The 24082-nt window shown below is 42.1% G+C and overlaps 1 protein-coding gene across 1 annotated transcript; it reads left to right on the plus strand.

Annotated features, from left to right (window-relative positions):
* Positions 1-1865: 1865 nt before the first annotated feature.
* Positions 1866-18758, plus strand: TTC5 (tetratricopeptide repeat domain 5). The gene is made up of 10 exons (XM_029952484.1): positions 1866-1940; positions 5982-6114; positions 7281-7492; positions 7884-8034; positions 9066-9157; positions 9965-10021; positions 10796-10942; positions 11756-11970; positions 15182-15326; positions 18128-18758. The coding sequence occupies exons 1-10, from the start codon at positions 1890-1892 to the stop codon at positions 18245-18247; spliced, it is 1323 nt and encodes a 440-aa protein (XP_029808344.1). The 5' UTR covers positions 1866-1889; the 3' UTR covers positions 18248-18758.
* Positions 18759-24082: the final 5324 nt, after the last annotated feature.

Consider the following 24082-nt stretch of genomic DNA (forward strand, 5'->3'; position numbering starts at 1 on the left):
CCACGCTGTCTGCCCATCCCCTGCTGGCACTGTTCCTCCAAATAAAGAAGTAAATAAATAGAAATGGAACAAAAATGTATATGTGGTTAAGCGAGAGTAGTATGCTTTCAGGATTTGGGAAAGAAGTTTATGAACTCAAAAGTGATCAAAGAGCATCTCCTTTGAGCTACAGGCATCGGCTTAAGTTGGTTTGGCGTGGTTCCCTTCCGTGGAAACCAGCTTCTAGCCACCCTTCACACCCTCCTCGCCCTCCTTGCAGACACCATTCTCCAGTTCCTGCTTGGATTTACTTTTGGCAATATGGTTGGAATATATTTGGCTCAGAATTATGACATGTCAAACCTGGCTGAAAAACTTGAAGAAATTTTAAAAGGACTTGGATGCCAAGAAGATGTGTTTATGAAGTAGACTCCAGCCCTGCCTTTTGGATATACTGATTCTGCTGTTCACGAGGGCCTCCTTACCATCTGAGCCAAACACTTTTGTTATAAATTCCAGCCTCAGCGATTTTCCTCTCTGCTAGTTCCTGTGTTACCTTAGAGCACAAATGGGGCCACAAGTTAAGAAGTACCCTTTTCTGGGGCACCTGGGTGGCTCAGTCGGTTAAGCACCCAACTTCAGCTCAGGTCATGATCTCATGGTCTGTGGTTTGTTTCCAGCCCTGTATCGGGCTCTGTGCTGACAGCCCAGAACCTGGAGCCGGCTTTGGATTCTTTCTCTCTCTCTCTGACCCTCCCCCACTCATGCTCTTTCTCTCAAAAGTAAATAAACATTAAAGAATTAAAAAAAAAAAGTATCCTTTTCCAGCATCATTACCTCTGCCTTTCCTCCTTTCAGCCACCTGGGATGGCCTAAGACTGGAGATACAGTGCTAGATTAGTAAATGTGACCTTTAGTAGTTTCTTCTTTATTCTTTGAAATTTCTACTACCTTTTTTTTTTAATGGATAACTATTGTATAGCTGATCAGTTATAAAGCTGATTTCACAGCTTAGCGATTATAATGGGTATTTAAACATTTGGTACTAAATTGTTTTTTTAAAATAATTAAAATTAATGTCCAGAAGCCAGTTATGCCTAAATTATCCAATTGTTGTCAGGCAGCTTCACGGCTGGTTGCTAATTTAACCAGTAAGTCATTTTGCTACCTGCTAACAGAGGAACTATGTTCTGAGAACTCTGTCAGAACTAGAGAGTTTAAAAATAGGTAAAATAGGGGCACCTGGGGCACCCCGTGACTAGGGGCACCTGAGTCATCAGGGCATGCTCTCAGGGTTTGTGAGCTTGAGCATGGAGCTCTGTGCTCACAGCTCAGAGCCTGGAGGCTGCTTCAGATTCTTTCTCCCTCTGTTTCTGCCCCTCCCCCTCTCTCACAGTAAATAAACATTGAAAAAAAATTTTAAATATGTAATATAATGGCCTTTGTCCTCCGTAGAATTCACAGTCTGGTATGAATGTCTTTCCTTAATGATGTCTTTGATTTGGCTCCTTTTGCTCAAAAGAATCATACTTACTTTAAGGGATTACAGGTGCATTTGACATTACATGATAGATAAGTGACAAGGTATCTATAATGGAAATTTTATGTCTTTTTACATTAAGAAATGTATTTACATTATAACTTTATAGTGATTCCATAAGAATGAGTTTTTTGTTTTTTCCCTGCAATAATAAACCAAATGTAATTTGTCAAATGTAAAATTTGGCCATATTTTTAAAATTAAAAATAATATTTAGATACATGTAAAACCCCCCCAACCAACCAGCTCCTCTACTCAGGTGCAGGTAAGCCTCCAGTGCCCTAGATGTCGCTCTGACTCCACGACGGGGGTGGGTGGGAGTCTCTGTGGTTATAAAGTTGGGGGCGGAGAAGCCGACAGTGGCTGGGAAATGATGGCTGATGAAGACGGGGAAGTCAAGCAGATCTTGCAGAAATTGCAGGTGGGACCATAGATTAAAATCTATATGTGCTTTTGTTACTCGGGAAGAAGCGGGGAGCCCAGTTTATACCGTGCCGGCGAATTCCGTGGCGCCTGCAGGAGGCTGGATGTGTTAGTGAGGTTACTCTAACAACTCCTGGGGGTTCACCCGCTGGCGGAGAGGGGAGCCTCCCCTGTTACCGGAGGGGCACAGCGGTGTGTTGGGACCTCCTGCTGCTGACCTGTGTGCACTCCATTTCAGTCCTGTTTGGAAGAGGATTTTGTTGCTCCTAAATTTATTCTTGCGCTCCTAAATTTATTCTTGAACATTCTTAGGGAGTTTTTTTTTTTTTCCTCGATTCACCCATCACAGGTAGTATACACATGGATGTAGCAGATCTGCTGGAGCTATTATCATGTATTGTTTTCATTCTCACAAAGGCCATTTCTTTGCTACTTATCTGTTCTGAAATAGGCCCTTTCTTCACTACTTATTTGCTTTGAAATTGGCAACAAGCACAGTAATAGCTTGCACCACGTGTATCCTGGTTACTCCCCTCAGGACTCCAGGGTTTTGATTCTTTTGCCCACTTGCAATCCCAGTTTGGGGTCTGACGCAGAGGGGTCCATACTCCACCCAGTTCACAGGTGACTGCAGTTGTGAGGAGGGTTGTCTTTTGTACTTACAAGGTACAATGAGCTAACTGGTTACTTGCTCTTTACCTTATTTCCATGACCCAGTATTTTCCTTAAAACTCAGAAACTCAGTTCTTTGTGTTCTAACACCGCCTGGTATCTAAATGTCAGACGTGTGACAGGCTTATACCCTGCTTAAAGTCTGGTAATGCAAAAATTTAAACATTGGTGAGATTGCTTTGTTTCTTGAACAGATTAAAATGATAACGTTTTTTAGATTGTGACCTTTATTTTACTTCCAGTTGATTTGAATTAATTTATTTTCATTCTCTAGTGTGACTTCCTGAAATCAGAGATTATCAATCCTGGTTCTTATATTAGAGATGTTGTGTGTATATGTATTTGTATATGTATAGGAAAAATTCTGAAGAGAGAAACAGTAATTAGCCCTGAGGTTGTTTGGTGGTGAGTATGAGGAATTTCTTACTTTGTATTTTTTACATGTACATATTTGAATCTTAGCAACTCAGCACATATTGATTTTTCCACGAGATAAAAAGTTACTAAAAATTGTTCACTGCAGTGGGGCACCTGAGTGGCTTAGATGGTTTAGTGGCTGACTTGATTTTGGGTTAGATCATGATCTCACGGTTGGTGAGATCCAGCCCTGTGCTGAGCTCTGTGCTGACAGCACAGGGCCTGCTTGGGATTCTGTCTCCCTCTCTGTGCCCCTCCCCTGCTTGCATGTGTGTCATGCCCTCTCTCTCAAAATGAATGACTAACAACAACAAAAAGTGTTCACTGCAGCAAAACAAAACAACAAAACTAAACAATTTCATGCATATTTGCTTTCACAGCTGGAATGAGACAATGAGATTCTCTAATTAAAATTACTAATTTGCAGCCATGCTGATTGCAGGACAAAAGGAATTGTATTGAAAGTTTTGCTGAGAACTGTCTTTTCCTGGGCTCATTTGGAGTAGATGGACTAAGCATGTGTGCTGGGAGTATCTTGGGGTGAGTGGGCCGGAGTGGTACAGGAGTGGTAGGGGAACGGAGTAGAGGAGAGGAAAAGGATAGTGATGTTACTGTCTATGGGAATGGTGGTACATTTTGATTTCTGCCCAGAAAGGGAAGAAGGAATGTAATAAAAGGGTATTTCTCTTTTTCTTTTAAATGTTTTAAATTTTTATTTATTTTTGAGAGTGAGACAGAGTGTGAGCAGGGGAGGGGCAGAGAGAGAGGGAGACACAGGATCCGAAGCAGGTCCAGGCTCTGAGCTGTCGGCATGGAGCCTGATGCGGGGCTCGAACTCACCAACTGCGACATCATCATCTGGGCTGAAGTCGGTTTAACTGACTGAGTCACCTAGGCGCCTCACGATGTTTCTCAAAGGGTGTTTTGTTTTCATTTCAGTCATCTAGAGTGCTTGTTAGAAGGTGTTTTAAGTTTTCCTGAAACTTCTAAAACCAGAATCTGTGGGGTGGGTCCTGAGAATAGTGCACAAAATAAAATTAGAAAAAATATTGCTGCTACAGAGGGAGCAATTCTCTTTGCTCTGGGTGGGGTTTTTAATTAAGGATAGCACATAAGCGTTTGTTAGAGACAGGGGTGATTCATTAAGCCATACAGTCAATGTTTTTTTTTAATGTTTATTTTGGGGAGAGCACGAGTGGGAGAGGGGGACCGAGGATTTGAAGCACACTCCGTGCTGATAGCAAAGAATCCATGTGGGGCTCCAACTCACAAACCATGAGAACATGACATGAGCCAAAGTCCGACACTTAACCGACTGAGCCACTCAGGCGCCCCTCAGTCAGCATTTTTAATGAGAGCAAATCATGTCCACACCCTGTTGTAGTGCTCATGGATAGCTCTGAACATGGGAGATGGGAGATTAAGGGCCTCCCATCAGGGAGCTTACCTTCTAGTGATGGAGACAGACATAGACAGCTAATGTATAGGCCAGGTAATTTCATCTGCTAAGTACTGTGGGGGAAAATAAGAGTGTGATTTAACAGTGGGCAGAAATGGAAGTGGTTACTTTAGTTTGGGTAGTCAGGGAAAGCCTCTCTGAGAAGTTGATATTGAGCTGAGATCTAAATGAAGATGAAGAATGAGGCACGCAGAGATCGGGTGGAAGAAAGTCCAGGCACAGGGGACAACATGTGCAAGGCCCCTAAGGTGGGACTGAGCTTGCTGAATCTGAAGAACTCCGTGAAAGCCAATGGGCCTCGAGTATCATAGAGGGGAGAGCGAGACGTGAAGTTTGTGGCAGGTGAGTAGTATGAGGTCGTGTTGTAGGGTCTCCTGGGCCGTGGTTAGGAGTTAGATTTTATTCTATCTACAGTGGAAAACTGAGTTTGTGAGATGATATATATATATATATATATATCTGTAAGGTTGTTCTGACTACCGTGGGGAGAATAGGAGAGAATAGAAACAAGAAGACCCGGTAAGAAACTATTGCAATAGTTCAGGCAAGTAATGGTGCTGATTTAGTCCAGGATATTCCTAGTGGGTTGGAGATAGGTAGATGGAGTTAGTTGTGGAGGTAGTTAAGGCCTGACAGATGTGATGTGAGTTATGTTATATATTTCTGCTGCTGTTCACTTTCAGGAAAGAATAGATAATGGAAAAGATTTGGTGTCCCACGGAGACTCAGAGACAGAGGTATTTAAAATAGGAAAAGGAACATTTACTTGGGAAAAACACAAGAGAGCCAGAAGGTGACTTGACAAATACAAAACAGAACAAAACAACAACAAAAATATCAATATTTGAAGAAACCAAATCCTGTAAAAAACACCAACATTCTCAAACTTAAATTGGTCTGTTTGTTGTGGAAAACAGTGGCTCTCACATGTTTATTGTATTCACAAAGGTCATATATTTTCAGATCCTAGCATAGGAAAAATCAGGGATAAGATTGTTTTTGTCACGAACTCTAGCTTTCAGGGTAAATTTCAAAGTTTTATACTCTGGAGGCCAGTGCCCTATTGGATTATCTTATTAACGTTTGGTTTTATCTCAAGTGACAAAGTGTTTCCCTCCTCTTGACTTGGGCATATGAAGTACTTAGTCATGGTGGAACCCTGCTGCGGGCGGGAGAGAGACAGCTGTCCTCATGGCGCAGAGACTGGCATGGAACTTCACCAGAGTGGCCCAGGGACACTTGCTGCTTTTCTTCATGACCTGTGGCATTTTGGTAGACCTCTCTGCCTGCCTCTTGTGTCATGCCTAGTGAGACAGAAGACCAGTAATTCGAGGCCCGAGCTGGTACGGCCAGCCAGCCTCAAATCTCCTGTCTGCCATTCTCTCCTCTTATCCACAGAAATCTTTAGTAAAAGGTAAAATTACACGATCTGAAGAGAAACCAGAGTAAGGCATTCTCTCCCCTTAATGGTACCTTTTTTACACTTCCTAGGAACTGGTGGATCAGCTCTATTCATTTCGAGAGTGCTATTTCGAGACACACGGTGTTGAGGATGCTGGAAGGAAGCAACAGGATGTGCGGGAGGAGATGGAGAAGACCCTGCAGCAGATGGAGGAAGTAGTGGGTACGAGTCGCAAAGGAGCATGTAGCCCCTGCCCGTGGCTGACGTGCGCCAGAGTTTTGCTCTCTCTCTGTAAAGTCTGCTGTCTTGTTTGTGGCTGCTGCAGGATGGTACACCAACAGACTATTTCGTTTTTTAATGTTTGTTTTTGAGAGAGAGAGAGAGAAACAGAGCACCAGTGGGGGAGGGGCAGAGAGAGAGGGAAACACAGAATCTGAAGCAGGCTTTAGGCTCGGAGCTGTCAGCACAGAGTCCAAGGCGGGGCTCGAACCCAGGAACCACGGATCATGACCTGAGCCGAAGTTGATGCGTAACCAACTGAGCCACCCAGAGGCCCCAACAGAGTATTTCTTCTAAGGGCCCGTATGTAGGATGGCAACCTGTCAGTCCTCTAGAAGATGTTTTCCAAAGTTTGATTATAGCAAATGCCATGAAATAAAAGAACATATTTGCTTCTTAGACTGACTGTTCTTTGTAACTGACCTTTCTGCTTCTCATTTCTTTTACTTCCGGATTAATTTATATAATGATCATGCCATTATCTTTCTAAATATTTCTTCCCGCATTTAATCTTATCCCTTTGGTTTGCCCCTTCGCTCAGGTATATTCAAGGTTCCTACTACTGACTGGTTGAAGTCTCAACACCTTAATTTAGCATTCAAGTCTCTATTTTCTGACCATTTTTGTTTGTTTGTTTGTTTTCTTCCAACTCTCCTCTCTGCCCTTCTTTTTTACAAAGGAACTTTTTCTTTCGAGTTGAACTGTCTATTCTTCCTTGAATATGCCACTTGGATTTCTGCCTCTCTGTCTTGGTTTACCTAGTTTCTTTCACTGGAGGGTCTGGTTTTTTTCTCCTATTCAGTTTTCAAAGCCCATTCATTGGGTGTATGTCATCTGCCCTTTTTCATTGTTGTTTTAATTTTCTATATATATGCCTTGTTCTCTCTACAAGATTGTAAGCCCCTCCAAGGTAGGGATATCCCATTACCTAACATAGTGCTCTGAATATGGTAGGCTTTCAATAAGTGGTTTGTTTATACAGATTTTCCTCAACTGTTTCATTCCTAGGGCTGACCTGAGCTTATTTCTCGAGAGAAAGTGCCCTGGTCTTCTCTATAAGATCGCCTTGGTTTTTCCAATTGTCTTTATCTTTTTCCTCTCCCACCCAGGTTCTGCCCAGGGCAACGCCCAGGTTCTGATGCTGACTGGGAAGGCACTGAATGTGACTCCTGAGTACAGCCCTAAGGCCGAGGAGCTTCTGTCCAAGGCTGTGAAACTGGAGCCCCAGCTGGTGGAAGCCTGGAACCAGCTGGGTGAAGTGTACTGGAAAAAAGGGGATGTTGCGTCTGCCCACACCTGCTTCTCAGGAGCCCTCACCCATGTGAGCCGTCTGTTATGCTCTTGGAAAACACAGATGGGAAAGATGAGATTCCTTTGGTTCTGTGAATTTTCCTAGGATATGAATACCAGAATAGAACTCTCCTAGAATTAGGAGAGTGGAATCAGAGGGGAGGAAGAGTCAGGGAGCAGACGTGGATAAGGAAAACAGGGACAGGGGACTGAGGAAGGAGGAAGATGATCAGACCAGGTTCAGGGATAGATGAGAGGTGAAGAAAGATTAACAACCAAGTTGATCCTCATAGATGGGGCTCTGAGATATAGACAGCAGTATGAATTAAGATGAAAAAGTAGATTTAAAAGGTTAAGATGGATAGATCTAGAAAGGGGAAATAGAATCAGGAAGGATGACTTAGTGTATTCTCCGTTTGCAGTGCAAGAACAAAGTCTCCCTTCAAAACCTGTCCATGGTGCTTCGCCAGCTACGGACTGACACTGAAGATGAACATTCTCGTCATGTAATGGACAGTGTCCGGCAGGCTAAGTTGGCCGTGCAGATGGATGTCCATGATGGCCGTTCGTGGTGTGAGTGCTCTCAAAGGAAAAAGGTCTCCAAGTTTCCAGAGCAGTGGTTCTCAGTATGGCTATGCTCCAGAACCATCTGGAGCCCAACTGTTGAGTCTGGTTCTAAGTATCTTTGTTTTGGAGAAGACTGAAAGGTACTTTCATGAGCCGCTATCCTAGGAACTCTTGGATCTTTTCATCCAAGAGAGGACGCTTACATTTACACATAAGCAAGGCAGGGCTCCTGTGCAGTCTCTCAGGTTCCTCCGTTGGGTCTGTGTTTGCCTCTTTAGCCCAGTGAAATTGGGGTATACTAAATATAATGTTATCACAGGATTTTGTCAGATGTGGGGCCTTTCAAATAGACTTTTGAGAGTTTCCAGAATAGGTTATATCTTGAACCTGGGCTCTGAGATGATTCACCACTATGTTTGTCAGTTTTTTCTCTACTTAGGAGGAGCAGGATGGCTGGAATGGGCTGGAGGTGGGTGTTTTGCCTCCTGTATGTGCAAGGGTAGAGCAGGGAGGCCATTTTCCCTCCTCAGGTCGGTTAGGCTCTGGGTAGCTAGTGTCTCCTGGGGGCAGGCCTTGTTAAGAACAGGGTGCTCTAGCATAGTTCGGAACAGTTCTTTCTCCCCTTCCCCTTGCTGGATGTGAGGGGATTTTTCTTTGATATTTGCTGTGAGAATCTGGTTGAGCTTCTGGAGGGAAATCTCACAGTATTGTGGGAGCCTCCTTATGACCGGGATCTCTGGAGTTTCTTGCTCCCAGACTTGTCCACACTGACCCCCCAGCACTTTGTCAGTTACTGTTCAGGTGTGCCTTCCTCGGCACCGGTTCCTGCAGCTCGTGAGTTTCTGCCCTGGTGAGCCATCACTCTCTTTGTTCGCCCGACTGTCTGTCCAGTTTTAGGGGTGGTGGTTTGCTCTATGTTGTTCCCTGTCTTTTGGATCCAAGAAGAGTTGAGGATTTTTCAGTCTGTCAGGATAGAGTGAGTGGTGACTTCCAAGCCCCTTAAACGAGAAACTGGAAACCCTTTATTTCTGTTTCAGATATTCTGGGGAATGCATATCTTTCTCTTTTCTTCAATACTGGCCAGAACCCTAAGATCTCCCAGCAAGCCCTCAGTGCCTATGCCCAAGCAGTAAGTATTTATGGTCACCCAGGCCAGATGAGCAGAGGCAGCAATAGAAGCCGCATGGATGGTCATCAGTGGTGTTCAGTGTACATGGTTTTGCAAAGCTGTGTCTTCAGGGGTGGCTTATTTCTTCTTCTTCTTAAAGTTTATTTTTATTTATTTTGAAAGAGAGAGATAGAGAGCAAACAGGGAGGGGCAGAGAGAGAGAGAGAGAGAGAGAGAGAGAGAGAATCCCAAGCAAATTCCAGGCTGTCAGCACAGAGCCCACCCAATGTGGGGCTCCAAATTACGAACCAGGAGATCATGACCTGAGCCAAAATTAAAGAGTCAGATGCTCAACTGATGGAGCCACCCAGGCAACCCCAGAATTTGGCTTTCGATGGATGCTTTAAGGGGGCTTGACTGTAGAAATAGGATTCTGCCTGTATTTGGAGCTGGGCTTGTAGGTGGAGGAAATGCATTAAATCAATGACATTTCTTTTCTAGGCTTTCCTCATTTACACAGTTACCTCACTATTAAAAAAATTTTTTTTTATCAGAATGCTTTTACACTTCTTTTTTCTGTATACTACTGCATGAATAAATTATAAATATATTTAATGTTTCATGCACACAGAAAACCCCTTACATCCTTAAGGTGTCAGGGACTGAGTAATATACCACTCAAGCAGTTAACGCTGTAACAGGGTGGGTGTAGGTAACATTTTGACAAGGAGGAAGATTGGCTTCTTCCAGCGAGAAGAGGCCTAGGGCATGTTGGCCGTCCTTAAGAGTGAGATAGGATCCACTGATGGCCTTTTTCTCTTGCTGTAGGAGAAGGTTGACAGGACAGCTTGCAGCAATCCCGATCTTCATCTGAACAGGGCAACGGTGAGACCTGTGGGGTGGTGATCATCTGAGCCAGATCATGGACATCTGGGTCTTAGCCTGGGAGGACCACTGGGTATTCACAGGGACAAGCTTGAGTATAGACTTTGAGAGGGAAGCCAACTTGTTTCCAGGAAGAGCTGGCTCAGTTTGACTTCAGAGTCTGATGGAGTGTCTGGTGGGAAAGGAGAAGGGTTCAAGGCAGTGGGAGAGGATAGGGGGGCAGTTTAGGAGACTTTTCTGAAATGGTCATTATAAATATACAGATAGAATGACCCGCTATCTGCCGCTTAGCTGTTTTAGAACTTGGAAGTTCGCTTCTTGGAAGGATCCCATCTTTGGGGTTTGCGATCACCTTAGCCAGGATGAAAGTTGTAAAGCATTGCTGTTTCTTCAGGTTGTTCATTGTAGAGCAGGAGAACAGCTGGGGGAAGGAAAACAGTTTCTTTCTTTCTTTTTTTTTTAAAATGTTTGTTAATTTTTGAGAGCGAGACTAAGAGAGAGAGAATGAGCTAGGGGGGGCAGAGAGAGAGAGGGAGACTGAGGATCTGAGTCTGGCTCTGCACTGGTGGCAGAGAGCCCAATGCGGGGCTCAAACTCGGGAGCCATGAGATCATGACCTGAGCCGAAGTTGGATGCTTAACTGACTGAGCCCCCCAGGCGCCCCTGAAACAATTTATTTCTGTAGATGGCTAGTGCCTGTGCCATTGCTCCCCTCGGCCTAGTTTGTGTTAAATATACATATAACTGGGGGGTTTTTGGTTACTTCCTATGCAGTTACACAAATTCGAAGAGAATTATGGGGAGGCCCTGGAGGGCTTCTCTCGGGCTGCAGCGTTGGACCCTGCATGGCCAGAGCCCCGGCAACGTGAGCAACAGCTTCTGGAATTCCTGAATAGATTAACCAGTCTCCTTGAGAGCAAGGTAAAGATGTCAGAAGGCCAAATCCTACTTTTATCCTCCTGACCATGTGGATCAATAAGATAAGAAAAGACTATGCTTCAGTAGTAGTAAGTGGGAGTAGGGCTGGACTTGCAAAGAGAGCAGACTAGCTTCTAGCTTCTTACCTAGTTTTCCTTTTTTTTAAATTAAAAATTTTAAGTTTCTAAAAAATTTTTTTAAGTATTTATTTTTGAGAGAGAGAGAGACAGAGTGTGAACAGCGGAGAGGCAGAGAGAGAGAGACACACACTACATGAAGCAGGCTCCATGCGCTGAGCTGTCAGCACAGCTGACTTGGAGCTCAAACCCATAAACCTGTGAGATCATGACCTGAGCCAAAGTCGATGCTTAACTGACTGAGCCACCCAGGTGTTCCATCTTTTTTTCTTTTAATTTAAACTCAACTTAGTTAATGTATAGTGTAATAATGATTTTAGGAAAAGAATTTAGGGATTCATCACTTATATATAACACCCAGTGCTCATCCCAAAAAGTGCCCTGCCTAACGGCCATCACCCACTTAGCCCTCCCCCCACCCACCTCCCCACCACCAACGCTCAGTTCTCTGTATTTAAGAGTCTCTTACGGTTTGTCTCCCTCTCTGTTTTTATCTATTTTTGGTTCCCTTTCCCTATGTTCATCTGTTTTGTTTCATAAATTCCACATAAGAGTGAAATCATATGAGACTTGTCTTTCTCTGATGGACTAATTTTGCTTCGCATAATACGTTCTAGTGTCATCTCCATTGTTACAAATGGCAAGATTTCATTCTTTTTGATTTTTGTTTTTTTGGCAGGGAAAGGTGAAGACCAAAAAGTTGCAGAGCATGCTGGGAAGCTTGCGCCCAGCCCATCTAGGCCCTTGTGGTGATGGGCGCTACCAGTCAGCCTCTGGGCAGACGTTGACCCTGGAGCTCAGGCCGCTGAGTGCGCTCCAGCCTGGTGTGAACAGTGGTGCTGTGGTCCTAGGAAAGGTGGTATTCAGCCTCACCACAGAGGAGAAAGTCCCCTTGTGAGTGTGTCTTTCCTTTCTTCTTTTCCATTCTTTTGAACTAATTGGTCTTACTTGGCCTTTCTTTGACATTTGATGTCACAGATGAGTGAGTTCTGCTTCCCTCTGTGACTGTCCCATGATCAGGTGTTGTTGAGGTGATGTCTAACAGTCTCCGTAGATTCTGTCATCACCCATTTTTTTCTCTGAGCTTGGTGCTCTGTGGATTCCTACATTGTAGCTAAAATTGGACTGCTAATTTTTTTTAAGGACAGAAGGAAACCTTGAAATTCTCCTGCCTCTGCGTTTTCATGATCATAGAAGTTAAAGGAGGAAGAAGTTTCAGTCCTGTTTGGACTTAGGTCAGCCTAGGCAGTTCTGGAAGGTTAGCTTTGAGTTAGCATTTAAGGCCTGATGAGATTGTATCAGATATTATTTAACAAATATTTACTGAGCATCTGGTATATGTGTAGTAGGGAGTGAAATGTAAAGGATCCAAGTGACTGAAGGTGCTTACAGTCTAGCAGAGGATATGAGTTAAGAACATTCACCTAGAAAAAAAAATTTTTTTTAAGATTTTATTTTTTAAGTTATATCTACACCCAGCACGGGGCTCAAACCCACAACCCTGAGATCACGAGTTGCATGCTCTACTGACTGAGCCAGCCAGGTGCCCCTTGCTTAGAAGATTTTTAAGTCTTGAAAAATTAGGGTTTAGTCCGTGCCATCACTCCCCGGTCCCTCACTCATTTCCTAATCCTTTGTTGACTGGTTTCCTTTTTCTGTTTTCTCCTGGATTTGCTTTTTTCTAGCCTCCCTAGTGTCTGGTCCAGTGGCTTCCACTACGTGGTTCCACACACTCTGACTTACTTCACTGTTTATTCCCTTTCACGTCCCCTCTGCTTCATCCAGACCAAAATACTTCCCATAATAAGCCCGAGCTTTCTCTGTGGCGTTTTCTAGAGACATATGGGTTGAAAAACAAAGAAATAGTTGAGAAAAGTTTCATTAACTAGAGCAGACCCTAGAGCTGAGAGGGATGAGAAGGAAATTCAGACAAAGGTGGGTTTTAGGGGGCCTTGAGAACAAATATCTTGTCACTCCTTCGTTTCTCTTTTTCTTCTAAATGTTAAGTTCCAGGAGGACTCTCTTTTCTCGCTTTACCAGGCACACAGGTGCTAACTTTTATCACTTGGCAGCAGCCGCCCAAGTTACTGTGTAGAAGGATTCTGAGGCTTTGATTGCATTCACCAGGAGAATGTCGGGCTTGATCGCCGGTCGGCTGTGAACTCAGGTGTGTCAGGACCGCCCATCATTCACTGTCTCGTGTATAGGTCTCTTTTGGTGGTGTCATGTAAGGCCAAGGCGTAGGCTGCTTCCACCACGCTCATAGGTGGGGCTCCAGCCCCGGCCTTATTTCCAAGTTTTGGATTCCTACATCCAACTGCTTCTGGGCTCCAATCAGAAATCTAACTCAGTAGGTTCAAAATTACTCACTTCCTCTTTCTCTCTAAACTGTTTCTCCTCCCTGAATTCCTTGTCAATCAGTGGTACTGCTTCTACTCAGTCTCTTAATTAAGACTTCTGGAAGTTATTCTAGAATTCTCCATTCTCCTACAATGTGGCACTCACCATATCCATGTATTTGTTTTGGTTTTGTCCCTACTTTTCTGTCTCTACTAACTTAATATAGCCCCTTATTGCTTCACCAGACTTCTGACTGCTTGTTTTCCACTAGTGTTCCACAGTGCAGAGAAATATTTCCCAGATGCAAAACCGACCATTGCCATTTCTTATGTGAAATCCCTTACTGCTCCTGTACTTGTAGGATGAAGTTCGAACTCCTTGAGTTAGCTTAGCATGCAGAGCCCTTCATAATTTATTCCATGTCTGCTTCTGTCCATTATCTTCTGTCACTTTTTTACTTGTGCTCTTTGTCACTATCACGGGATGATTTTGTAGGTTTCAGAACAGCTAGTTTCTTACCTCTGTGCCTTTACACACAGTCCCTGTGTCTGTCTGGATAATCCTTTTCCTGCTTCTTGATATAGATAACATTCCCTGCCCCAACATTTGTTGTAATAACTTTCAAATACAGCAAAATTGAAAGAATTTTACAGTGAATATCTGTGTACCCAACCACCTGTGTTCTACTACTATTTTACTATGCTTGGTATATCACATATCTGTCTGTCTGCTTATTGATCCATTGATTCATCTTCTTTTGGTACATTTCAGAGTAAATTGCACAGATCAATATACTTTTCTCTAAATACTCTAGCATATAGTCATTAACTACAGTTTGGTGGGTTTTTTCACAGTTTTCTTTGTACGTCAAAATTTACATAGAATGAAGTATACAAATCTTAGTGTACATTTGCTGAGTTTTGACTAACACATACACCTGTGTAACCCAAATGCCTGTCGATATAGAGAACATTAATAGCCAGCACCTCGGAAAGTTCTGTCGTGTTCCCTCCCAGTCAGTCTCTGTCCTCATTCCTCCAGAGATTCTTTATTTCTACTGAGGATTACTTTTCCTTTTTTAACCCAGATAATATTTCATCCTTTACAATTCAGTTTGAGGGTCTCCTTGTCAGGAAATCTTTCTTGAGGAAATGTTCTACTTTTGAACATTTCTCCTCTGGGTTCCCACAGCCCAACCCTTGGCCTCACTGAACTCAGCACAAGGGAAAAGCTATTCTAGCCCCTGTCACATTTGTCCTGTACGTGGGGGTTTAACTGTCTGACTCCTGCTCGACTGTAAGCTCACTCATAGCTGGATCAGTGTCCTATTGCTGAGCACAAAGCCTGACACACGATAGACATTCAGGGAAAGTTTGTGGGATTCATTTAAATTGACAGGGATGGTGGTTAGAGAGCTGGAAGGTTGTGATGGTTAAATCGATAGACCAGGAATAATGTTGCAGCTGCAACATTCTGAGCTGGTTCATTATTAATGTTTGTGGAATGGTCTCAGTGTGCAGATATGTCTCAAGTTCTTGGCAAAGTGACAGGCTGATGGGTCCTGTGCATATGCTTTAAGGAGATTACATGTCTAGGACAAATGAGGACTCGGACATGCATTGTGGATGATGGTACCTGTCACAAGTTTTCTAAGTAACTGAGAAAGCATTTGTTAATTTTGTTGGTATTCTAAAACCACTGTTTTTGCTCTTCTTTCCTGCCACTTTCCTCCCCACCCCTCCCTTAACCCGTCTTAACCCGGCAGTACATTTGGCCTGGTAGATTCAGATGGACCGTGCTGTGCAGTGATGGTATATAATATGGTACAGAGTTGGGGAGTGCTCATTGGGGACTCCGTAGCCATTCCTGAGCCCAACCTTCGGCTTCACCGAATTCAGCACAAAGGAAAAGTGAGTGATGGCCAGGATTTTCTTTCCAGCTCATAGACTCTGAAAGTGGGACCAAGTTTATCTCTTAACAAACGTGTAAAATAATGCATATGTATGTATTTATATACATGTGATATACATATGTATAATCTATGTATACATATACATTTTTTTTTTACAAAAAGGGAAACTGCTGGTAAGTAAGAATTTAAAAAATGGACTGGACAGAGAAAAATACTGTATGATAACCATTACATATGGAATCTAAAAAAGCTGAGCTCATGAAAACAATACCATGCTGGTTACCAGTGACTGGGGGGTGGTGGGTAAATGGGGATGATGTTGTTTAGTGGTGCAGACTTGGAACTAGTAGATAAATAAGTCCTGGAGAGCTAATGCACAGCATAGTGACTACAGACAACAATACTGTATTATATACTTTAAAGTTGCTAAGAGACCAGATCTTAATTGTTCCCAGGACAAAAAAGCAGTGATAACTGTATGACTGACAGTGGTGTCACCTAATAACCATGGTGGTCACCATATTCCAATATATAAATGTATAAAATATACAAGTTTACACCTTAAACTTACACAATGTTAGATATCAATTATCTCCATTAAATTTTTTTGAAAATGGACTGAAATACTATCACCCAGATATCAGTTACTGTTAGCAGTTTCTTATGTATACATCCAGTCTTTTTTCACATATACACACACCCATATATATTGATAACATATATATACACATACATATGTATAGACCTACATATGTATAGATTTACAGGTGTATAGATGTATAGATGTATATATACATGTAAATATATCTGTATACATATAAATATGTGCATGCATACATATATACATATAAATATATATCATATATTTATAATTGTATATATTTATATATATTATTCATGTAATATACATATGTGTGTGTTTATATATGTGTATATATATACATTCATGTGTATATTTTTAATGAGTGGAATACTATATGCAGTGTTGGTGAGTATTTCCAGCGTTTTTACACATTCTAACAGCATTGTTTTGAGTTGACACACAAAGGTGGTGATGAAGATGATGATGACGGTTAACATTTACTGAACAATTTAACCGACCGCTGAGTGCTGTGTTGAGAGGTTTACTGCCTATACTGGCTCATCTAATAATCATAGAAATCTTCTAAGAGTATCTGTTTAACCTCTTTTTCACCATTCAGATCAGAGATTGGCAAACTGTGTCCTATTGATCAAATCTGGCTCCCTGCCTGTTTTGTATGGTCTGTGAGATAAGAATAGTTTCTATAATTTTACTTACCTATTTTTATTAAACGTTTATTAAGTTTTGAGAGAGAGAGTGAGAGAATACAAGCAGGGGAGGGGAAAGAGAGAGGGAGATACAGAATCTGAAGCAGACTCCAGGTTCTGAGCTGTCAGCACAGTGCCCAGCGTGGGGCTTGAACTCACGAACTGTGACCTGAGCCAAATTTGGATGCTTAACTGACTGAGACACTCAGGTGCCTCAGTTTCTATATTTTTAAATGAAACAAATGGAAAGAAGAGTAATAATTGGTAATATGTGAAAATTATAGGGAATTCAGATTTCAGTTTCCAAAAAGTTAATTTGTTGGGAACACAGCCTCACTTACGAGTTTACTATAGTCTGTGGCTGCTTTTTGCACTGTAGGATCAGAGTTGAATGGTTCTGTCGTATGACTCACAAAGTCTAAATTAATTATTATTTGGCCCTCTGCAGAAAATATTTGCTGCCCCGAGATCTAGATTATTTTTAATTTTTCTCAATTGTAAAGGCACGGTAGTAAAATTTTTATATCTGCCCATATCCGTGATTATTAAGTGAATTTCTAAGGTAGAATTCTGCCTCCAGAAGGTATGCAGAATTCTAAGACTTTTGATTCATATTGCCAAGTTATTTTGGGGGATGTTCTACCAATTCATACCAACAGCAGATGTAACTGTCTCTCTGTAGTTTTCTTTTCAACTCTGGGTAGAAACCTTGGAACAATTAAATGCTGATTTTACATGAAAAACTACAGCATCAGTATTGTTTTGTTTTGGTTTCTTGATTATTGGTGAGGTTGAACATTTTATCATGCTTATTGACTATTTTATATTACGTTATAAATCGGCATTTTTTTGGTCATTGCTCATATTCCGGTTAGGATATTTTTAAAAAATCGGTTTATGAGAACTGTTTCATTCACGTTTTCACTTTGACTTAAAAGTACCTCCTTCACACTCCCCGTGTGACAGTAGATGTTTTAACAACATGTTTTATAGCCTAAAGTAGATTTGAACTGGTCAAGTGGACTCTCTCTTCTGTTTTTAGGATGTCTATACTCATTCTGTTTCTTCCTCCTGATAGGGAGGGAGAAGGGAGAAGTACCTTGAATTTGTCTTTGGCAGGTTAGGTTAGGGCCGTACAAACACTGGGGCTCAGAGTTTCCCTGGCTTCTCCCAGGTGGCCGTGTGTGTCTAATTTTCAGTGTCAAAGCACGCTGAGGCGGCCAGACTCTGTGAAAGCTGGCCAGGCAGTGCTGGGACCTGTCGTTTTTCAGAGACTTGTCCCATTCTTGTGGTGAAACTGCTGGCATCTCACCTACCCCAGATTTTCCTTCTGAAGGTTGAAAACTCGGGAGAAATTATAACTCCTTTGTTAGCTCAGCTTTGTTTATTTGATGTAAGATGGAGGGAAAGAGCGTGTACACTGAGGGGGAAGGAAGAGGGAGAAAGTCACAGTCCCTGTGTGTCCAGCTTAGGATCTGTAATGAGCCTCTGTCCTTCTGTCTTTTCCAGGACTATTCGTTCTCCAGTGTTCGCGTGGAGACTCCCCTCTTGCTGGTGGTGAACGGGAAGCCGCAGGGCTCCAGCAGTCAGGCTGCTGCCACAGTAACATCACGGCCACAGTGCGAATGACCGTCCTTGACTTGCTGTCCAAGAAGGAGCGGAGGCGACAGGATGAGCTCAGGGGCCCTCAGCCGCTGGGCCAGCGCCACCCAGCGACTCAGCCAGGAAGGGGGCGGGGGACCTTGTAGATGATGACTTTCCCTTCCCCTGCCCTGTAAGACACGTTGTGTCTCGTCTTTCTCTCCGGTTCACATGTTCAAGCTTTCTCTGTGGCCACACACTTCCCTGGTGTAATCTCTCCTGCCTCTTTCATTGCTCTTGTGTGTTTTAGGCAAAGGGCATGGAATTGGTGGAAGTATGGGGATTTTGTCGTGGGCCAGAGCCCCCCCGGCTCTCGTTCTTGCCTCCTTCCGGAGCCTCGTGTGTATATATCATGGCAGTATTTATTGTTAAGGGAGGGGGATTAATTTTTTTAATGGCTTGGTTTTTTTTGCAATTTTTATTTTATTTTTAAACTTTAGGCCTTTCCCCTTGTTTGGGGCTGGAACAGAATTAAATTTGTTTGGAGAAAAAAAAATACCGTATATAGTTTGGCTTCATTCTCTTCAAGCTTAGATTTTGGTTTTAGGATCACTTCAATCCATTATAGTAATCACCCTCTTCCCCACCTTCTTTTTTCTTTTCTTTATACTAAATAGTTTGTTTCTCTTCCAGTTAAAAGACTTCTGGCAACAGGCAGCCCAGGGCAGGAATGACAACTCCAAAAAGTTTCTGAGAAACAGCTTCCAACCATTTTCCCATTCTGTCTTTCTTGGGGGTGGTCCCAATGGTGGTGCAAGATGGCAGCAATATTGTTCGGAAAGTGTTAGGCTGGAAGACCAGAGATGCTAGGTACTCAGTTTCTTTAGATCCTAGTGGTACATTTTGTAATAGTTTCTCTTAATACCCTTGTGGGAAAATGGGAAAATGAGAAGGAGGATTAATAGCCAACTGATGGCTGTAACCAGAGTACATTAATGGATACGGATTAATTTGGAAGACTTCTGGTGCTCTGGCTCAGTCTTTGTACTTGTCTGGCCCTGTTGAACTCTTGATCAGTGGCTTGAATTTCATTGGTGGCTCATTCATCCTATGAAGAATCTAAATCTTAGAGCACTTCTCAGAGAATGGATAATAAAATCAGCATCTGTCTTTCTAAAGAAGTTATAAGGGCTGAATCGAAGATAGAAGTTTGAAGTCCATTCTTTTGGTCTGAAAAGGCCAACTTCCTATGTGTATCTTTAGCATTAAGTATGGGAAATGACCAGGAATTTTTTTTCAAGTATATTTTTGTTTTGAGAGAGTGCATGTCTGTGCATGTATAAGTAGTGCTGGGGGAGGGTCAGAGGGGGGGGACTGGGGAAGGGGGAGACAGAGAGAGGGAGAGAGAACAATCCTAAGCTGGCTCTGTGCTGTCAGCATGAAGCCCAACACAGGGCTCGAACCCATGAACTGTGAGATTATCACCTGAGCTGAAATCAAGAGCCGGACACCTAGTGGACTGAACCACCCAGCTGCTCCAAAATTGCTGAGAATTTTAGTAGATAAAGTTAGTATGAGTAATTAATACGATACAGCTGCAGAAACACGTTTTCGGCTGTACCAATGAATAGTAGGCAGGGAAAAGAGTTCTCAATACAGAGGTCTGTCAGCTCATGTGGAGCTTTGGTTGTTGATTTTGAGCCCTATAGTCATAGAAGAGCAATCAGGAACTCAAAGGGGTGTAAACTATCTTGAGAGGTGGTTGAGAGCACCTGGGGATGAAGTGGGGGCTGGTGTGATGTGTGCACATTAGAGTCAGTGGAGAGATGCGACCAGGTAACGATTCCCCTTTTACTCAAGTCCTGAGTATGGTTGGACATCCTTGGTGTAGGGCCAGGCAATAGAAAAATGGCCAGTAGGTGGTGGAGTGAAGTATTAAAGATTTTATGAAGAAATACATGGATGAGTGAATATGCAAAACATATATGGATAGTTTATTATATTTATTTATTTATTTTTATTACAGTTTATTATCATGTTGGTTTCCATATAACACCCAGTGCTCTTCCCCACAAGTGGCCTCCTCCATGTCCATGTATGGACAGTTTAAAGAGTCATCAGAATATCTGAAAATGCCCACCTGGCTTCAAAACTGGAACATCATTTGTATCTTAGAAGCCCTTGTATGCTCTATGATCTGACTTTTTTCCACAGCTATATAATATCTCACTGAATATGCCACAATTTAGTTATTCTGTTAAAGGGTGTTTGGGTTTGTTGTTTTTATCAAGGAAGTACATTACTAATATCCCGCACATGCCCTGATAGGTAAGTCCAAGAGTTTCTTTTTTAAAAAAAATTTTTAAATGTTTTTATTTTATTTTGAGAGACAGAGTGTGTGGGGGGGGGGGCAGGCAAAGAGAGGATACACAGAATCTGAAGCAGGTTCCAGGCTTTGAGCTGTCAGCACAGAGACTGACTTGGGACTCGAACTCCCGAACTGTGAGATCATGACCTGAGCCAAACTCAGACGTTTAACTGACTGAGCCACCCAGGCACCTCAAGAGTTTTTTTTATAGCAATGATTCTCAGAAGAGTGGTCCCCAGACCAACAGTATCAAGACCAAGTACCACCTGGAACTTCTTTTAATGAAAATTCTTAAGCCCCAATCCCTGAATCGGAACCTCAGGGAAGAGTCAAGTAATCTGTGTTTCACAAACGCTCTCTGGAATTCTGATGCACACTAATGTGTGAGGAGCATTGTGTCAGAGTATTAGCACAGGGTGGAATTGCCAGGTCACAGAATGTACACATGCTCAACATTTTTAAGAAATACCAAACATTTCCAAAGTGGCTGTTCCGATTTATGTCTCTACAGTCAGTGGGTGAGTCTTCGTAATGTAATGGTCCTTACATTTTTCTGTGTTTGGTGTTCATCTTATTTTTTAGGGATCACAGATTTGGGAGGTTGGAAGGATATCCCCCCTGGCCTTAATTGGCATTTCTCTTACTGTGAATGGGCTTGAGCATTTTTTTTTTAACTTTTTTTTCTGTGTTTTTATTTATTTTTGAGAGACAGAGAGAGACAGCGTCAGCAGGGGAAGGTCAGAGAGAGAGAGGGAGACACAATCTGAAGCAGGCTCCAGGCTCTGAGCTAGCTGTCAGCACAGAGCCTGACACGGGGCTGGAACCCACAAACCGTGAGATCATGACCGAGCCGAAGTCAGACGCTTAACTGACAGAGCCACCCAGGCACCCATTTATTTGTTTCTGGGGTTTCTATTCTGATATTTTTCTGGTCTATTTGTTTATTTCTATGCCAATATCACAATTTCTTATAGCTTTACAAAAATTCAGTATCTGATCAGACAACCTCCTTGATGTTCTGAGCAAGCAGCCCATTTATGTTTTAGAATTAGCTTGTAAGTTTTCACAAAAAAATCCTCTAGGATTTTGATTGGGATTGCATTCCATTTATAGGTTGATTTAGGAAGACTAGCCATCTTTATATACTTTGAATCTTCTTATCCGCAATTTTCTTCATTTAACTCTTCTTCAGTGGCTTTCAATTAATTATATACTTTTTCCAGAAAAGTCTTATGTATCTTTTATTAAATTTATTCCTAGATACTCTGTAGTTTTCAATGCCATTGTAAACAGTATAATTTTAAAAGTTATTTTTGCTGTGTCTAGGAATAGAAATACAATTGGCTGTTCTATGTATTTTTTGTAGCTGTGACCTTTTTAGAATCTCACATTCTAATAATCTCTCATGCTTCTGTTGGGTTATCTGTATACAAATATTGACTCTTTTGTCTCTTCCTTTCCAATCCTTTTAACCTTTTCTGCAGTAGTTAGGACTTCTAGTACGCTGAGTGCAAGTGATGATTGTATGCATCCTTGTCTTATTCTGATACTAAAAGGAAATATTTTGGGGTGCTTGCATGGCTCAGTTGATTGAAGGATTAAAGGAGATTAAAGGAGAAAAATTATTTGCCATCTCAATAAATGCAGAAAAAGCATTAGATAAAATTTAACACCTTTTCATGAGTACAAGTGTGGAATCAAAGAGCAGGCATATGTAAAAATCACATAATAAACAGTTTATTAACCTATTCTAGTCTGGTTTTGATATGAGTTATACTAGCCTCATACAATGAGTAAAGAGTTTTTCTTCTACGTGTTTATTTGAAAAGTTTATTTTACATCGGTTAATCTTTTTCTTGGTAAAACTTGCTTATGAAGTTATTAGCACATGGCTTTTGTTGTTGTTTTAAGTTTTTATTTACATTTTAGTTAACATAGGAGGTGCCTGCAGGGCTCAGTCAGTTAAGCATCCAACTTAGGCTCAGGTCATTCTTGATTTCATGGTTTGTGAGTTTGAGCCCCATGTGGGACTCTGTGCGGACAGCTCAGAGCGGAGCCTGCTTTAGATTCTGTGTCTCCTTCTGTCTTTCTGCCCCTCCCTTGCTCGTGCTCAAACATAAATAAATGTTAAAAAAATTAAAAATTCTAGTTAATGTATAGTGTAATATTGGTGTCAGGAGAAGAATTTACTGGTTCATCACTTGAATAAAATATCTGGTGCTCATCACATGTGCACGCCTTAATTCCCATCACCCATTTAGCCCATCCCCCTTCCTTAGTTTGTTCTCTATAGTTAAGAGTCTCTTATGGTTTGCCTCCCTCTTTTCTTTCTTCCTTTCCCTATATTCATCTGTTTTGTTTCTTAATTTCCACATATAAGTGAAATCATATGGTATTTGCCTTTCTCTGACTGCATTATTCTACTTAGCATAATCTCTCTAGGTCCATCCATGTTGTTGCAAATGGCAAGATTGCATTTTTTTTAAGGCTGAGTAATGCATACATATATACACACACATATATTCACACACACACACACACACACACACACACACACACCCACATCTTTAGCCATTCATCAGTAGATGGACATTTGGGCTATCACCATATTTTGGCTATTGTTGCTAATGCTGCTATAAACATCAGAGTTCATGTGCTCTTTCAAATCAGTATTCTCATATCCTCTGGGTCAATACCTAGTAGTACAATTGCTGGATTGTAGGCTAGTTCTAGTTTTAACTTTTTGAGGAGCCTCCATAGTGTTTTCCAGGGTGGCCACACCAGTTTGCATTCCCACCAGTAGTGTAGGAGGGTTCCTTTTTCTCTGCATCCTCATCAACATCTGTTGTTTCCTGTGTTGTTAATTTTAGCCATTCTGACAGGTTTGAGGTAGTATTTCATGGTAGTTTTTGATTTGCATTTCCCTGATGTTGAGTGATATTAAGCATCTTTTCATATGTCTGTTGGCCATATGAACCTAGAAGGCACCTAGAAGATAATAGATTTTATTTGTTTTTGAAAGACAGAGACAGCACGAGCAGGGGAGGGTCAGAGAGAGCGGGAGACACAGAATCCGAAGACAGGCTCCAGGCTCTGAGCTAGCTGTCAGCACAGAGCCCGATGCATGGCTTGAACCCACGAGCCGTGAGGTCATGACCTGAGCCGAAGCTGGATGCTTAACTGACTGAGCCACCCAGGTGCCCCGCACCTACATTTTTTAATGAAAAGATTAACTACAGATTTAAATTCCTTAATGTTTTTATTCTTTTGATTCAATTTTGGTATTTTATGTTTTGTAGTAATTTATCCATTTTATTTGAGTTTTCAAACTTACTAAATTATTTATAATAGGGGCGCCTGAATGACTCAGTTCGTTAAGTGTCCAACTTTGGCTCAGGTCATGATCTGGCGGTTTGCGGTTTGAGCACTGCCCTGGGCTCTGTGCTGACAGCTAGCTCAGAGCCTGAAGCCTGTCTTCAGATTCTGTGTCTCCCTCTCTCTCTGACTCTCCCCTG

The sequence above is a fragment of the Suricata suricatta genome, chromosome 9, assembly GCF_006229205.1.
Source record: "Suricata suricatta isolate VVHF042 chromosome 9, meerkat_22Aug2017_6uvM2_HiC, whole genome shotgun sequence".
Lineage (NCBI taxonomy): Eukaryota > Metazoa > Chordata > Mammalia > Carnivora > Herpestidae > Suricata > Suricata suricatta.